General features: G+C 45.4%; 1 protein-coding gene across 6 annotated transcripts in view; it reads right to left on the bottom strand.

Annotated features, from left to right (window-relative positions):
• Positions 1-2,524: 2,524 nt before the first annotated feature.
• LOC102933104 (rho GTPase-activating protein 20) overlaps positions 2,525-18,559 on the bottom strand; it is a 58,081-nt gene continuing 42,046 nt past the window's right edge. For all 6 annotated transcript variants that reach the window (XM_043522431.1, XM_043522432.1, XM_037908880.2 and 3 more), the window contains 7 exons: positions 13,884-14,072; positions 11,649-11,824; positions 11,157-11,318; positions 9,794-9,903; positions 8,597-8,786; positions 7,785-7,902; positions 2,525-6,801 (listed from right to left, as the gene is read on the bottom strand). In XM_043522431.1, coding sequence (XP_043378366.1) covers positions 5,063-6,801; positions 7,785-7,902; positions 8,597-8,786; positions 9,794-9,903; positions 11,157-11,318; positions 11,649-11,824; positions 13,884-14,072 — 2,684 coding nt within the window. In that variant the 3' untranslated portion in view covers positions 2,525-5,062. The remainder of the gene's footprint in view (positions 6,802-7,784; positions 7,903-8,596; positions 8,787-9,793; positions 9,904-11,156; positions 11,319-11,648; positions 11,825-13,883; positions 14,073-18,559) is intronic.

The raw sequence follows: 18,559 nt of genomic DNA, 5'->3' as shown, positions 1-18,559 counted from the left end.
TGAAACTGGCAGAGGCTAATGGGTGGCGGGGCTGGGGTGGAAGAGGGGGAGGAGAGAGGGTTGGTTGCCTTAACTCAGCATGGGTAATTTCTGGCTAAGCAGCAAGTACAAAATTGTTTATGTAGGCTGGAAAAGGAAAAGGCTGTAGGCCCTCAGGGGTGTTTACACTAAAAGAGTTTGTTTCCTTGACAGCAGCTCAGTGAGGAGAAATGAGGGACCTCAAAATAGCGAACAGGTCACACGAGTTCAAAAGTCACAGTCATAAAGGGATCAGGATTGGGAGAGAGGAGGTATCACACTTCACTGCAATCCCCACAGCCATGGCTCAGGAGAATAAAGGCCACTTGGCCCACGCCACACACTCCCACTCCTCCCCCCACAACATGGTTCAGGGGCCGTTGGGTCCCCAGACCACAAACAGCTGTGCTCTCCACTACTATGAAGGAGAAAATATTAAAAACTTCAGGGTTAAGACACCAGAGATAAGGAGGCAAATCCTTTCCCACCGTCAGTCCCCTCCCATTGTGCTGAATGCCTCTCTCCCTGCAACCACAGATATCTACTAATGTGAAGAGCATACACACACGATCTTGTTATTGTAGGGTTACTTATGGGCCTGCACATGCATGGTTGTCATTATACAGTTCTTACATGAGCAGGGCAGCATAGAGAGATGTTCACAGCGTAGGGCTGCATATGCTGGTCTCTGGTAGGATTACATGTGCACACCGGGTTGGTGCATACGGGGTTGTTATTATAGGGCTGCTTCACAGGACTGAGCTATTGGAAGTTTTTCTCCTATCTCACCCCCCCCCCCCCCCCGCCTGCCCTCCCCCTAAGTCTTTGTTTGGAAAAAATATACAGGGAGAAACACCCAGACCTGACATTCCTAGGTCAGGAGAGCAAAGGGCCTATTTTGCGCCTCCTGAGCTTGACGCTAGCTCTTTAAACTTCCTGAAGTGTCAGCAAGAATTATTCTTAGTGTCTTTATGTGATTGAAAGCTTTTGCTCTGCATTTGGCCAAGGCTCTGGATTGAGAGATTCTGCCAAAACTCCTTGTTTGGACTGCGAACAGCTCAGCCATTAGACCCATTTACTATTCATTAAACTGTTTGGAGTACAGATTAACTTCTGATCCTCCAAATAAAGATTAACTTTGCTCTCAATTTTTATGAGTTTTTCACCTGCTGTGAAAGGGGAACTTAGGACACTTCAACAAGGGCTGACTCATTTCACTGTAGCTTCTGCAAGTTTCTCTATAGCCACCGCAGAAATGCAGTTCATCTTATAGCAATACTTTTATTGCATTGCAATAATACACTTGTTCTGCTAAACTTTTTTCAGCAAGCTAGCTATTCCCAATTCCTTCCAGGGTAAGTGCCAAGAGGAACTGTTTTCCTCAATCATCAGCAGTGGAAATGAACAACTGCTGCCAAAATTGTGCCATTCTACACAAATATCAATAGCTCTTGGGCTTAAAGTGCAGCCTTCACAAAGAATAACAAACAGAGTGTCTATGATGATTCAAGTCAAGTGCTAAAGTCAGACTAGCTGAATAGTTCTGATTGCTTTCACAAGTCAGTGAAAAGTAATTTTGTGAGAGGGGTCATGACAGCTTCACAGCAATCAAAATGGCCAAATTCTTCCCTGGTGTAACGGCCTCGTTGTCAGGGCTGAATCTGGCCCAACTGTGACAGTTACAAAATAAAACTGAAGCATACTGGATGGCTCAGACAACTGGGCTACAGAGCTTTAGCGGCCAGACTGAAATCTACGCTAGAGCCGAAGTGACCTAAAGCTGCAGTCATCTCATATGATTCAGTGAGCGCTTTGAAATGAAATGATAGGTCTTAGTCCAGATCCTAGTGACCAAATATCCACAGCACAAACTCACAACTGATACCTTTCTCAACGGAGAGGCCAAGGGCTGGAAGGAAGGAAGGAGAGTCAGTGACCTTGGGCAAGTCACTGACTCTCTATTTCCCATCTGTAAAACGAGCCTCCCTATGTCCCAGGTATAGTGTGAGGATAAATGCATTAATGTTGGGAAGGAGCTCAGATTGTATGGCTGTCCGTCATATCCAACAATGACATCGCAACATTTTGTCTCTTCTCTTGTGGCAAGATAGTCAGAGCTGCGAGGAGCAAGGCCACAAACAGATATCACATAGACAAGTGTAGGCTCCTACTGAAGAGTTGGCATGATGCTTGGCCCTTTTTCCAGTCTGTCCATTCCTCGGATTGGAATTAAGGTAGTAAGAGTGCTAAACGCTATAGAAGTAACTAGATAGCTAGAATGGGCATACAACGGATGCAACATAACTCCTGGAGGAGGAGCCTTTCAGCTCGCTGGGCTGGGCTCCGTGTTTGTGTGTCTGTGAAGTTTTTATTGCTGCTGCCCAGACCATATATGGACTCTGGAGCAAGAGAAGACATCAACCCCAGGGCTGTCGATCCAGCTCTGCTTCTCAGCACTATCTATTGTAGAACTAAAGACAAGGAAACACGAGGCATGTGCCTGGCATTAAAGGACAAACAAAGCTGTGTTTCTTTTATTGAAATAATTACAACCATAGCGTGGGAAAAGAAGGTGAACAACTCTCCAGTGAGCATGTGTGAGGGAAACGATCGTGGGTGTTTTGTAGTACAATTATATACATCTTTCATCAGGCAAAGGCCATCAAGGTGAACCAGGAATAAAAGGAGCCACAGATTCTGTCAAAAGCTGCACGTACCCAACTGAGCTCAGTACACCCTGAAAATGGGCTATTGTGCCCTCCTCTCCCCTGATGACATGTAATTTACCAGGAAAAGCCAAAGAGCACGGGACAAGCTTCTTCCCTGGTGATTTCCAGGGGCATTGATCGGAGCAGTGATGGTGATTTGTACTGATTAGACATTACCTCCCTCTGCATTAGGGTCCAGTCCTGGGAGGTGCTGAGCAGCTCCAGCAGTGGAAAAGGAAAGAGCTCAGCAGCTTGTAGGAACCACTTAGCACTGTGAAGGATCAGGCCCTAAAGCAGTGAATAGAAATGCACAAATTCCTTGGGTTCTGCTATTCTCTTCTCTGTCCTCCCTAGTTTCACTTTAAAAAGATGGGTGTGGCAGTGGGGGGACCAGCTTTGGAAACTCCTGCAAAACATTCAAACCAAACATCCAAAAACCTTTAACCTTTGTGACTTTTCCCATCTATAGAAACCTGCAATTCCTACCCTCCATCAAACTAAGGCATCAGCCTCTTTGGAAGTGAACTGCAGCATCATTAACTTCTAAACAAGTTTGAATGGGTCTGACCTAGCTGAGGATTTCAGGACAGGCTCATTGAACGCCGTGGTTCAGATGCTCTGAGGCTATGTTTTCAAGTTTCCTGTCCTGGTGAATCACTGGCAGCTTCATTATTAAATCCTCTCTAAAACTCACATCATTTGTACTTCTCCCCAGATCCAGACCTGCTGCAGTCAGTCGACACATTGGTGGATGCACTTCACTGAGTGGGACTTAATCACTACTCGGGGGAAGCTGTATCTGTGTAACAGCTGCTGTTCTCTCAGCCATATGTAGTGCAGTAATTGGACTGCATGACAGCTTTCTGGCCAGAGAGGACCTTACTTCAGTATCCACTCGGCAACACTTCTCAACTACTTCCACAACTCCTTGGACATCATGCCAAAACCAAACCATACTCAATTCCTCATAAGAATGATCAAGGATTTAATTAGGATCCCCACATTCACTGCCTCTATACCTGAGAAGGGAGTTCTCGAAATTTCACCATCAGTTAAAGTCCCCAGGAAACAATTATTTCCTCCAAGAGACTTATATAGGCTCAGCCACTCACTGAGATGAACCAAGGAGAAGACCCCCCCCCCCAAATGTAAATTGTCATACAATAGAACCTCAGAATTACGAACATCAGAGTTACAAACTGACCAGTCAACCACACATCTCATTTGGAACCAAAAGTACGCAATCAAGCAGCAGCAAAGGAAAAAAAAAAGGCAAATACAGTACTGTACTGTATTAAACATAAACTACTAAACAAATAAAGGGAAAGTTTAAAAAGATTTGAGAAAGTACAGAAACTGTTTCTGTGCTTGTTTCATTTAAATTAAGATGGTTAAAAGCAGCATTTTTCTTCTGCATAGTAAAGTTTCAAAACTGTATTAAGTCAATGTTCAGTTGCAAGTTTTTGAAAGAACAACCATAACATTTTGTTCAGAGTTACAAACAACCTCCATTCCCCAGGGGTTCGTAACTCTGAGGTTTTACTGTAGTTCCATTGAAGACAGTGGGGCCACAACCATTTACACAAGCTGAGGATCTGCACCAAATACTTGTTGGGGGAAGCCAGAAGAAGAGAAAGTGGATGCACTATAACAGATCGACATTGCAATTTTCAAGGTACCTAATCCTTTAACTCAATGGGAATTGGGCAACTGACTCCCTCAGGTGTCTTTGAAATCCCAGCCTCAGTCAACAAAGAAAACCCTTCAATTCTAAGCCACACTATGGGGGGGCAAGGAGGTTAGAGAAAGAAGAACTAGCTGTGCATTTTGAGTTAGGGGTGAAGCAGCATATTTTGGATTTCAATAAAAACCGGTGACAAAAAATTAAAAACATTGTGGAGTTTTGTGCAAACTTTAAAAATTTGTAGGGTGACTCAAAGCTTTGCTCCACTGTTAAGGATCCACCATGAGTTTTTTATGAAATGTAAGATAGGTTTGCTGTCCAAGCCCCTCACTCACCCACCCACACCTATGACTTGAGGCAAAACAATCAGGAGAACTTGAAATTCAGATGAAGGTCTCTGTACAATTCAGCTAATTTAAAACTCTAGGGGAGGATTCAGCCCACTGGGCACTGGTCAGTTAAGTACCTTTTGTAGAAAAAAGGTAGCAAAGAATTAAAAACCCCCAAACCCAAACATTAATTACACATTAGCATCATGTCACACTTATTGACCCACACAGACTGTTAGATTCTTCACACCTCACTCGTATCTTACAGACATTTTCCCAGCATGCTGGATAAAAAACAATCACAGTTCCCTCTCTCTCCACTCCTAGACAAATGTCTCTTCTGCAAATGCCACTGTTTTGCACTCCTCTGGAGATGCATCCGTGTGTGGTTGGCTTTTGAGCCACTCCACCCTGCCCCGGATGAGTTCGCTCTCCACAGCTTCTGCATCCGCTGCATGGCAGTTCTTAGCCTCATCATGCTTGAAGTATTCCCTGACGGTGTTGCGGATGGAGGCTGGGAGGATGATACGGATGGTGTGGCTGAAGGCGTTGATGCTCTTCCTGTGGCTTTTGGCAGATGCCACTTGCTGAGCATCGTCCGTCAGCCCCTCTGCAGGGGGAATGCTTTGGGGAGTCTCTTTGCACTCCACCTGCAGCTGCTGGCGCGTTGCTTCGTGATGGTATCTCCTGGAGACAGACTGCAGCACCAAAGGGGTGTTCTGCCCATAGAACACTGTCTGGGGTATATGGACTCTTACTGTTTGTTGGCTCTTGGACGTGTTTTGGTCACTGCTGCTGTTCGATTTGGTGCTATGGACGCTCACTGAGAAACCCTCATCCTCCTGTTCCACTGGAGACCTCTGTGGGCTTCCTTTATTTGGGGCCATGTAAAAGGTTATCTTGGTGCACTTCAGGCTTTCCTGCCTGGGAAGGGAAACCTCTGGGCCTTTTATCTCAATGTGCTTAACTGATTTCTCCCTGGGCCCTTGCTGGCCAATAGCTGATGAGCTCTCATTGGCTGGGATATAAGTGGGGGGGTCTGTTTTACATTCAGACTCCTTGAAATAATATTGGTTTCCAAGAGCTTGTCCAGAGCTCCTGGCACATCTCGCTTGTTTTTCCTCTTCCTCCCAGTCACTCTCACTTAACAGGCTTCCCACGGCTGCCCCATTGATGGGCGCAAAGCCCTTCACTTCCCCAATGCTATGACTGCTCCACATGTCCCTCTGCTCATACTTGCTCCATGAGTCCAAGTCACCAGGGTTCAAGGGCAAAGGAGATGTCAAGGGCTTTTTCCATTCTTTCAGGGACCTCTTTGCTGTCTTTGGAGACAAGGCATGGAGTCGGGTGGAGGTGCCAAACATGAAAGGCAGGGAGGAGACATCTGTGGGGCTGAAGGCTGAGGACTCAGAGCAGTAGGAGAAAGCGCTGTCTAAGGAGCTTAGTGAAGAGGCTGAAGGGGAAGTGGTGGTCGAGGAAAGACTGGAGAAGCTGGACCTGTTGGACAGGCTGGTTTTCTGAAAGCTGAGCTTCTTCACCCTAGAGCTGGTCTGAGGTGATTGCCAGAAATTCTGCCTGGTCTTATTCAGCCCAGGGCTCAGGCCTTCATCAATCAGCTTCTGGCTCTCCAGCTGCAGCTGCTTGAGCCTCTGGATGTAATCAGTGTGACTATGCATGATGGTGGCATCACAGCTGGACTGGCGGGCCACCGGCTCATGGCACTGGGCGGGGAGCTGAGAGCTGAGGCAGACACTGGGCTCAGAAGAGCACCGATCCCTTGCAGGACTCAGTGAACGTATGGAGTCAATGGAGCAGAAGGAGCCCTCTTCCTCTAGGAGGTCATAACTGTCTGCGCTGGCATTCTTCTTGGTTTTGCTTTGGTAGCAGGCAGTGATCTCACTAAACAGATCCCAGTCTTCCTGCTCCTCTTCAAGTAACAAACCACAGGACGGGTCAAACATGGAGACGGCTTGAGGCACATGATGATGCTTTGGTCTTTCCTGGTCACAGGCAGCAAACTCCATCTCATCAGAGGAATCGTTGTGCTGAGCCATGCCAATACCTGGGGAAGACATTCAGAGAGAATGCAAATTAACTCTGCAATTCTACAGAAATGCACATAATTATCTGTGTTCCTATCTACCTGCAAAGTGCCTATCAACTAGGTACCAAAGGGTATGTCTGCACTTTGAGATGGAGGCGATACCCAGCTTGAGGAGACAAACCCATGCTAGCTCTGATCAAGCTAGTGCGCTAAAAATAGAGGGTAGCTGTGGTGGTGCAAGTGGCAGGAAAGGCTACCTGTCCTGAGTGTGTGTCCAGCATCTCAGATTCTCACCCCCTCCCAGCTCAAAGTGCAGCCATATTCTATAACTGAAACAACAGAGTATCTTCCCTTTGAAGATCTTCAAGTGCTTTATGAATGTTAATTAATTAATTCTCACAAGACTTCTGCGAGGCAGAAGGAGAATTATCCACCGTGTTTTACAGTTGGGGAAACTGAGGCATGGAGTGGGGGAAATGACTTTCTCAAGGCTACACAGCAAGTCTGTGGCAGAAGTGGAAATGGAACCCCAAAGTCCCGGCTCACAAGACTCAGGCTCTCATCATTAGACCACAGTCTGTGTGTATTCAGTAGAGGCACATGGATCCCTTTAAATTCCGACCTACCAAGTCTAATTTTAGAAAATTGGTTTAAACTGTTCCACTTAAAAAAAAAGGCCATTGAGAAATGGTGCTTGCTCCATGAATTCTGAGGCAAATTGTCTGTCTGTCAAACTTGGAGCAGCTGGAAACGATAGTGGGGTAATGGAGAAGGGGAAAGCCAGCCAAATAGGGATGCATATCTGTGGTGCTGTGCCTGCATCCTTCAATGCCCTCATCAAAACATATGCAGGAAGTAAGGGGAAAGGACTGGCTACGATCGAGTCCTCTCTTCTAGTTTCCCCTGGACAAGGAGTGTGGGAATTGTAATTTTCTTTGTAAGAGGCATTTGACAGCAGTTGTGAGTGACCAGACATCTCCGGGGAGTTTCCACAGCCTTACCCAGGAAATCCTCAGAGCTTTTTGACTTTTGTTTGTCTGCTCTTTGAAACAGCGAAGTGATGTCACCTCCGAAAATTTCCGCTGAGTTTTCAATCAGGAACTGCACTAACATGGCCACCTGCCGAAGGAGAGGAAACACTGGGGTCAGTTTGGGGAAAATATATCCACCTTTATTATCCTCCAAGACAAAATAGCCCAGGGAGACAATATGATGATGCCTTTCTCTGGACAAATGCAACACTTAATTCTGAAGCGTCTCTTTGGCTCAGAAAGCTAGAAAGTACCTCTTCTAGCTTGGATGCTTGTGTATTAGCCATAGCCGGAGGCAAGAAGCTGGAGTAAATGGACCAATAATGTGAGCTGATACAGCAAATCCTGTGGTCCTAATTATTATTGTCATCATATCACAGGCAATATTCTGCCTCTGGGGAGATGTGTCATGATGTTAGATTTGTTCCTCTCTGCAGGATGGTGCCACCATTATTAGATATTTCAGATGGAGAGGCAGTTTCCTCCCTTCTAATGGAATGCTAAATGCCCTCCTAGCCACTCCCAGCACAAGACGTCCAGCAGGGAAGTCCATTTGTTAGAGCAGATCACGACTTCTTTTGGTGCCTCCATCCCTGGAGAACCTCGGTGGCCAAGTCACCCCACAGCAATCTGCACAGGGTGGTGGTGTTGAAGCAAAAAAGGCTACTTACCTAAAGTAGTTTAACACTTTATATTTCCTTTGTAGGCTGCAGAGGAACATGTCATAGGAGATGGGAAGAGGGGAAGAAAATCACGGGCAGAATCCCACCAAGAGTATTTACCTTCTTTGTAGACCTGCTTTCCTCTTCAGGCCCAGTGGGGCTAGGAAGCCATAGCATGTTGGGAGCTATGCAAAGAGCCAGGTTAAATGCATTCATCTGATTCTCCCCTGAATTCTGCTCAATATGATGCAGGACTCCAAATAGGTGTCTGAGTAAAATGAGGTTGGCTTCTGGGAGCTGCTTCACCAAACTGCCCAGGGAAAAGAAACAAAGCAAAACAAGGAGCTTGTAAAACCTGGTCCCCAAAAATGACAATTGACTTTCAAAAGCCCTGCCTATATTACAGGTACAATGGCATTTTTGTAACCTGTTTGTGACACTCTCATCTGACCCCTCTACAACAAATAGGTTTGAGTTATGTTCACCACACAGTTATGTCCCTATCATGTTTGTGCATTCACACCTACCATGCTGCCTAGTGCATTCTGGGAAAATTTGGACTTTTGTCCATAGTGCCTCAGCAGATGCTAGAATGCCTGGAGGACACACATACAGACCAATGCCAGCAGCACGGACAGTGATGCACTTTGCTAGGACCTACGGTACAAAGATCTGAGGGGAAGGAGGACCAGCCAAACTCTTACCGTTTAAAAAAAACCCTGTACTGAGCTAGGTACAGGAAGAGATTTGTCATATGGGTTATGCCCATGTGATGCTAATGGACAAGTCCTGCTCAATGTGCCAGTCTGAGGCAGGTAAATAACCGCATCAGGTCCCTGATACTATGTCTGGCAGACTACTCCTTCCTGACTATCACACTGATGTGGCTGTCGTTTTAACTTTGTTCATGCAAGAAAGAACCACCATAGTTAAGCATCTAATTCCATTTATATCCAATAGTACCACTGAAATCCAAATCACTGTCCTTTCTTTGCTTGAATTCTAGTAATTACAGCTTGTCATCAGAAAAGATTTTTTTTGGTAGGGGCCAGGGTGGAGGTTTGGTAAAGAAAAAAAAAATCTCATGAACAATTGTGTCAAAAATGTCAACATCTTTCATTAAAAAATTGTTTTGATGAAAATGTTCTGACCAACTCTGCTAGCAACTGGCATGCATACCCATCAGCAGCCAGTGGCTCCAGAGCAGTGAGCTGGCCTACAGCAATATGAGGAGTCTCTTAGAACATGGTAACTATGCTGTGCAGGTGGAAATGATACATGCCTCCTCAAGAGAGACACAGTGGGATATTTACATACCTTTTGATGGCTTCAGTCTTATGCCCTCGATTTACTGTGTCCACAGCTTCCATCCACAGCCCGTGCATGTCTGAGGATAGAACACTATCAGGTATATTTCGTAGAAAATCCTGAATTAAATATATATATGCAGAGCATTCTGGTCAGTTTTGAATCATTTGTTTCATGATGCATAAATGTTCATTTAAATTAAACATAAGATAAAATGAAACGTGACACAAATCAATTCCCACAACGCCTCCCTGCTCCCCATGGCATGCAGCACTGCAAACAGACTTGGTCTGTGTGTCATAGAAGGAAAAGGACTGTCTAATCCATCCACTGGCTAGAGCTGGATTATTCTCCATAGTATTGTACATTTGCCAGGGCTTTGCCTAGTCCAGATTTAAATGTCCAAACAATGGGGTTTCTACCACTTCCCTTGGGATACTATTCCACAGCCCAATATATGGCTTGAATTGGAATCAGTCTGAATCCCCATTCAAGCAAATAGTGACCTGGGCAGATTTCTACCCTGTAGGCTGGCCAACAAGTGGAGAACTGGGAACACATTTCAAGTGCAGACGTGAACTGTTCTCATCTCATTTAAGTTAAGTTATAACTTGAGTGTTGCCCCAGCTCAAGTCCCATCCACACTCAACCAGCCTTAACTCAAGTGCAATGGTGCTTTTCATGCGAGCTGGCTGGCCCATCAGAAGGTAGAGTGTAAAGCCTGAATTAGCACAACTCATCAGCTGCTAACACAACCACTGTGTAGTGTGGACACAGGTAAGCGTCACTCAAGTGCCACTAGTCCTCCAGTGCCTTCCCACAAGTTCTTCCACAATTCACTGGGAAATAATTCACAGAGCAGCTCCACTTGCTGTAGCACAAGGAACTCCCCGAAGTCCTAGCGACATACACCAATGAGTGCCGTGCCAGTGTGGACACAGCAGCTCGAATGTTATACTGCAGTGTGGCTGCTAGCACTTGAGCTAGGCTAACTTGGCAGGAATAACTTGAATGCAGGTAATTCAAGTTAACTCTGCAGTGCAGACACAGCCCTAATCTGTTTAACCCCTTGCTGCCTGAGGTTCTGTTGTAGTTTTGCATTAGAAGGTACAAAAAGGGATACTGGCCTGAGGGCCAATATTCCTTTCTGCATGTTAAAGACAGTTAAAGCAGAAAATCTCCATGCATGCAGGGACATGTCTCCTCTCTTACATGTACCCAGCCATGAGACAGGGGCAGGGTATGCAGAATGTGCCCAATTAAAAATGCTTTCCTCTGGCTGGTGGGATCATGTTACTCCCCTCACTGAATGCAAAGTGCTGTGCGAGGGTATATTTTAGCCCAGAGGGCAGTACTGCTTGGAGTAACTTACAGTGATGACTGCTGCAGCCACAAAGACTGACTCGCCATCCATCTGGACATCATCTCCAGAGTTCAATTTCTCTTTCAGTTCCTTGCAGATCTTGGCATTGGCTGAGCGCCTGAAAATGCCTCTTGTGGAGGGACCTTCCTGGTACAGCAGAAGCAGCATGTCCTAGGAGAAAGCCCAGCCCCAAGATAGATTTAGAAGGGTTTATCATCTGAACCAGGGCTAAGGCTGGTCAGCATTAGATAGGAGATTCTCGAGGAAATCTAGATGGTACAGGAAGTGATATGGGTGACTCTGTAGGGGATGCTTTTGTTCATGATTTTGAAGGAGTACTGAATCAATGTTATAGCACAGGAGAGTACTACTCTTCCTCCTGCCCATACACACCTGGGTGACAGGAGCCTCAGAGATACCACAGGTGACTGATACAGAGGTGGATGGATAGATGATCTATTCAAACTTATGCTGGGATTCATGACATAAACCCCACCTTACCATAATCGGCTTGGGGAGGATTCCGTCGGGACACACAGAGGACAAAGACAGGCCAAAGAGTTTCCGTGGGGTGGGTGGAGAATGTGATGTTGGGCTGCCCGTGGGGGTGCTGGAAGTCCGTCGCAAAGCCCAGTCAATCAAGGATTTCTTCCTCTTGGTATGTTTCTGCAAGGATTCTGAAATAGCCAAGAGCCCCTTGCGTTACAGTGTGCTCATTGTGCAAGGACTGTGCATTAGCCATGGGGTTGGGGGTCAGAGTTATGCAGATGGATTTATATCTATTACAGTGAAATAGAATGTCAAAATTCCTATGTCATGGACTGGAAATATATGGGAGTCTTGACTGGGAGAAGTCTCTTAAATCCAGTCTGCAGAGTAAGGTCAGTCTCCTAGTGAAAAGCCACAGGGGCAAATAGTTCACAAACATGCCATCGCTGTTTGTACAGCGTCTAGCACGCTGGGGGCCCATTCTTGGCTGGCCCTTCGGCACTACCGTAATAAATGTTAGTCATAATAAAATAATAATAATAACAACAACAATAATAGAAGTCATTTATCTACTGTGAAGAAGGGCTGGGCAGCCTTAATGCTGGGGACACCATTCAGTCATGCGTCTCCTTACTGCAGTGCAGCGAGTGGCTTAGAGTTGCCTGGGCATATTCCCTAGCACTTTAAGGGCTGAATGCTCCAAAGGAGTTAGGCGCTGTGATGCTGTGTGCCACGACGCGTCACTTTTAGGGCCCTGGAAAAAAATTACTACTATTCACAAAGCCTGAGTTAGGTGTGTAGGCTCCTATACAATGAATGGGGAGAGCTAGCCCCCTTAGAATGCAAGTCACAAAAGCCAGTAGGGTAGGTGGGGAGCCAATGGTGGGGGTGGGTGGGTGCTAATTTCCACCCCTTTCTAAGAGATAGGTGCCTAAGTCCAAGCTGCAGGGGGGCACCTAACTCTGTTTGTGAGTCTTAGCTGGGAACCCCCCTTTGATTTAGGAAGCCTGCACTATCTTAGCAACAAGTGGGTGGGGGGAGGAGGAGCCCAGTGGTTAGGGTACTCCCCTGGGATGCGGGAGACCAACAGTTCCAAGTTCCCCTCTTTGAAGAGGGATCTGCCACCTCTCAGGTGAGTGCCCTACCCACTGGGCTGTCGGATATTTTACAGTTATAGGGAGTCCCCCAGTCTCTCAAGTTGAAGCTGTTGCACTGAGGGTTAATAATGTTACGGGGTGGGGAGGGGCTGCTGCTTCATGTAAGCTCACCTACAGGGGACGGATCAGGTAGGCAGCTTCTGAGCACAACTGTCAGATCAGGCGAGTTAGGCTGGCAAGTGCCTTTCTTCCCTTGTTTTGGGAATCACTCCAGGACTCAGTTGGGAGATAAGCCCCTGAATGCCCACAGGCAGGCAGCCATGCACATGCCCAGAGTGAGAAACATAGGCACCTCGGGAACTTAAGTGCAAAAACTTAGGTGCTAAGTGAGTTTAGGCACTTTCAGGGTTCAGCGGGAGTTTTGTTCATCACAGTGAACCTGAAACTGGGACTTAGGTGCCTAAAACACGGACTTCGGCACATAACTTCTTTTGTGCATTCGGCCCTGAGTGATGAACTTCTTCTATCTCTTCGTGAATACGTTATCTGTGAATCATCTTTTTTATTATGTGTGCAGCTCTACAGAGGGTCAAATAATATTCATCAGAGAAACTACTGGCGCATTTTTCATCAATTGGCAAATACATTTGTCATGGATAATTCTTGTATCATTTGAATGGCTCTAGCATGGATGTTATTACATGGTGAATTCAAGGCATCAGTAAACCATTAGCCGGTCAATAAACAAAGACCTCAGAAACAACATGTCTCCTATGCTTCTTGGGAAGACCCGGTCAGAGAGCTAAATATGGTCTTTTTGGTGATGCTGTGTGTGGCGCATAGCAATTCATCCAAGGGGATCGTAACTTTCTGTTGAATGCTAATCAAGCACCTGAAATTTGGTAATGAGAGCCAAAGTAACGGTTAAGGGTGAAGTCCTGCTACCCCTGAAGTCAATGTATGTTCAGTGGGAGCAGGAACAGGCTCTGATTTATGAAGGGACAAAATCAACCCTCCTTTCACTGCGGATATATTCAAGCTGAGAGGGTCTATCTAAAATAAAAACACAATGCAACAGAAAGTCAGCAACTGTCACAGGGAGAGCTCCCAAGTTCTTTGAAGGGGCACACGGTATCATCCGGGCTCTCACCTCTCCTCAGCTGCCTTGGAGCTTGGGGCCTGGGTTTCAGGATGAACTGACACTGCCTGTCCTTGGGAAGCTGATCCAGGAGGGAAGCCTCTGTCCCATCAGCTAGGAGTGTGTTGTTGTTGGTTCCCTGGTGCTGGTCAACAGAGTCTCGGAGGCAGCTCAGTATGATGCTGAAAGGATGCTCATGACCTGTTGAGACAAGAGCCACAGAAAGACCAGGTGAGGATGCAGAACTCATGAATTTCATGCTGTGAAAGCAATTAGGGGACCCGGTTTGGTTTGTAGTGGTCAGACATCCACATCTCACAACTTCCACAGCAGTGAGTTGGTGGCAATCCCATCAGAGAGCCCAAGGACTGAATGGGCCATGGAGACAGAGCCCTCCTATTACTCCCTGATATGCTTTCCTCTAGGTCAGAGGTGAGGTGCACTGCTCAGTGGCCAAGATTTGGGGAAGCCTGCTCTGCTGTGCCAATGCTGCATATGCTCTGGGCTAAAGAGAAAACTTTGACTGAAGAGGGTTTCAGCCTAGAACCTTGCACGAGCGTCAGTGTTCTCTCTAATTTTTCCCAAGCATGTGGAGAATGAATTTTGTTATGTGCATCAATATGGAGGTGATGTGTCACACATCATCATCACACAACCCACAGCAGCACCTGTGTTGGGGTGGAGAGGTGCCTCTCCCCCGGGAGCTCTGGGGCGGGGCTGGGTTGGGTTGGGGCTGTGGGAGGGGCACCTCTCCCTGCTGCGGCAGGTCTGGGGCTGGGGGAGAGGCATCTCTCCTCACCGCAGCCCTGAGTACCTGCGCGGGGCTTAATAGGCTGCTGCGTGGCCTCGCAGCTTAGAGGGAACTTAGACGAGCACTACATTCACTAGGGGAAAAGAAATCCAAGGAAAAAGGAGAAGGATAAAAGTGAAGGTTCAGTTGCTTTTTCAGATGTGAGATGTTGCCTTGAAGAACACAGACAGGAGTGTAAAGATCAATGCAGCAACTCTTAGATTTAAAATGATATTTTGGAAGGGTATGCTGGATGGCCTCACTAGGCATTCATGCCTCAGCCTTCCCAAATCTGAATGCAGAGGAACACATCATTATTAAGATTTGAATTACAGTAGTGCTTAGAGGCCCCAACTGGGATTAGGCCCCATTGTGCTAGGCACTGTACAAAATGCATAGTGAGAAATGCTGTGAAGAGTTTACAGTCTAAATGTAACCCACACACCTCCTGGGTGTGGTGTTCTGTCCCATCAAGTGGCATGAGACCACTTAGAGAGAGATTAATGAGTCTACTCTACAGCCTTAGCTAAGAGCCATATGGCCTGAGGCTCATGCATTTAGCTCCAGAGGCCCCAGGTTTGATCCTGCCTGCCGATGACCGGGGTCTGATGGTGTTAAATGAACGGACAGGACAGACAAGCGTGGGAGGGAAAACAGAGAGGCAAAGTGACTTGTCCAAGGTCACACAGCTGGCCAGTGGCAGAGTGGGGAATAGACCCTGTCAGGGTTCCCTCCCCACTCTGAACTCTGGGGTACAGATGTGGGGACCCGCATGAAAGACCCTCTAAGCTTATTTTTACCAGCTTAGGTTAAAATCTTCCCCAAGGCACAAATCCTTTCCTTGTCCTTGAACAGTACTGCCACCACCACCAACTGATTTAGACAAAAATTCAGGAAAAGGGTCACTTGGAGTCCCTTGTTCCCCAAAATATTCCCCCAAGCCCTTTCACCCCCTTTCCTGGGGAGGCTTGAGAATAATGTGAGTACCGACCAGACCCTTTGTCTCTAGGACACTGAAAATCAAACAGGTTCTTAAAGGAAGAACTTTATTTAAAGAAAAAGTAAAAGACTCACACCTGCAAAATCAGGATGGAAGGTAACTTTACAGGGTAATAAAAAGATTTAAACACAGAGGATTCCCCTTAGGCTCAGTTTCAAAGTTACAAAAAACAGGAATAAAACTCCCTCTCAGCATAGGGAAAAATCACAAGCTAAAACAAAAGATAATCTAACACATTTCCTTGCCTTTACTTATAATTTCTGTAATTGTAAATGTATGATTTCAGGTATTTTTCAGGATATGTTTTACCTGCTTGGTCTCTCTCTCCATCCAGAAAGGAAACATCAAAGAGAGCACAAACAAAACCTCTCCCCCCTGCAAGATTTGAAAGTATCTTCTTTCCTTATTGGTCCTTTTGGTCAGGTGCCAACCAGGTTATTTGAACTTCTTAACCCCTTAAAGATAAAGTGATTCTGTACCTCTGGCCAGGAGGGATTTTATGTTACTGCATACATAGAGGTTGTTACTCTTCCCTTTATATTTATGACAGACCTCCTTCTCTCCTGACTCCCAGTCCAGTGCACTATCTACTAACCATGCACCCCTCTCTGAGGCACACATTCTGAGCTCGTTTATTTGTAGTGGCAGTGGAAAGTGGAAAATTTACTTTAATAACTTCCTGGGTTTGGTAACCCATTATAATACTGGCTACTGGAGATATGAAAAAGGTTCCTGAAGGATGGAGGCTGAGCTCCCGTTGCGTGTGTGAGCACTGAAGGGTGGGGAGAATTGTTTCCTTAATAGCTTCACATTATCAGATGTGAATACAATCTCATTTGGAAAGACAATAGAATTTTATTTACTTTAAACAGACACCAAAGGGACATGCATCAAACTTGATCCGTCTACCTTAGGGCACACATCTGTGGTTTTTATGGGGGTGTCACTATTTACATTCCCCCCACCACTCTATAAATATGTCATGACTGTTTTTAAAATCAGTCAATCAATCAAAAGCCATCAGCCCAATCTTCATTAGCCACCCTAGATAACACTCCATATGCACACCTCTGTGTAACAAACCAGTATGTGTGTCCCTCTACTCACAAGCTACCCTACAATAACAATCCAGTGTGTGAATTCCTGTGCTCACGAGGTATTCTACAATTAACCAACTGGTGTACACATCCTATACTAACGTTCACTACCCTCTGCTCACACGCTACCCTACAATAAAAATCCAGCAGGTGCTTCCCTTCACTAATGACCATAACAAATAAGCATGCTCAGCAAGCATGTGGCGAGAAACACCAACAATCACAAACCAATGTGTGCTGCTAAGTGCTCATAAACAACCCTACAATAACACTCTTATGATGACAACAAGCTCTTCAGAGCAAGCCTACAATAACAAACCAGTGTGCTCACACCCGATGGGAGAATCAATCCAGAAAGGAAACCACATCTCAATTTCAACAACAACGGGAAAGTAACTACTTTTTAAAATGACCAAATACACATTAGAGAGGCAAGGTGGGGGAGGTAATATATTTTATTGGACCAGCTTTTGTTGGTGAGAGACACAAGCTTTCAAGCTACACAAAGCTCTTCTTCAGGTCTGGGAAACGAAGAAGAGCTCGGTGTAGCTTGAAAGTTCATCTCTCTCACCAACAGAAGTTGGTCCAATAAACAATATTACCTCACCCACCTTGTCTCTAATATCCTGGGACCAATACGTCTACAGCTACGCTGCATAAGAAATATATTTTGACAGGCATCACTGGAAGCTGTATCCAAGTACAAAACTTGTCCGCTGGGGTATCACTCAAGCCATTACATGTTATTGTTGAACCCCAAAAGATTTAGTTTAGGTAGCTAATCATCAGTTCGGCCCTCAGGGTATTGGTCAAAATAGTGGGAGTGATGCTTGGACCTTAAAAAGTTCTGTTCAGATATGCAACCCGCAGTTTAGATGCTTCGGAGCACCTTTGATCTGGACATTGTATAACACAGAGTGATTCTTTGTTCCCTCCCCATTGCTAGACCACATATAGAATTCTGATTGTGCTTACGAGAGCAGCACAAAGGAAGCCTGTCTCTTTCAAAAGGATCAGTCCTTCATAGCTCTGGTCATGTTAAAAGTACCAGGAGGACACTGTACCTTCTGGTATGTGGGGGATTCTGGCCTCTGACAGGAATTGCAAAGATTTGAAAATATATTAAAATAAAACTTAAAACAAATACCTAAAAGTTTTCTGAACTCCAGAAAAAGGTCAGCTTGGGTTTGATTCTTATTTTATCCAAATGGCCCTTCCCTAAATATGATTCTATCACAGCGTCATACGTAATAATAGAATTTGTTATAAATTGCTGTGGGAAAGATTGGAGAGACTGGCTTCATACACTTTGCCAAAGGAAATACCCCGTCTAATTTTAATTGTACATTTAATCATACTTCGCTGTCTTGTTTTTGCCAATCATGCAAATATGAAAAACATTTTTTTTTTTTGCAAACTTCAGCTTTGGTACTTTCTAAGATTAATGCCTGGAATTAATAAGATAAAATATGTTTTATTTTGTTTGGTAGTTGTGTGCTTCTGAAATCATCTCATGTAAAGCCCTGATAGTGCCCTGGATCTGAAACCCCCATATGCACATTTATTTTCTTCCAACCTCCCCAAGTTTTTATAATCTAAACAGAAATTGTAAAAAAAAAAAAAAAAAAAAAAAAAAAAAAAAAAAGGAACTTTTCAAATAAACAATTTGCAAAGCACATTTCTCCAAAAGCCCTGTGTCTCCTTGTGAGATTGGTTTCAGATTAGAGTGGGTATTCAGACTAAAGCAACACAAAAAGTCTTGTGAAATAAACCATCTACTTAATGGGCTATGACCTCTTGA

Source organism: Chelonia mydas, chromosome 9 (assembly GCF_015237465.2).
Source record: "Chelonia mydas isolate rCheMyd1 chromosome 9, rCheMyd1.pri.v2, whole genome shotgun sequence".
Lineage (NCBI taxonomy): Eukaryota > Metazoa > Chordata > Testudines > Cheloniidae > Chelonia > Chelonia mydas.
Note: the sequence above shows the minus strand (reverse complement) of the source record. Positions and strands in the feature narration are given on the sequence as shown.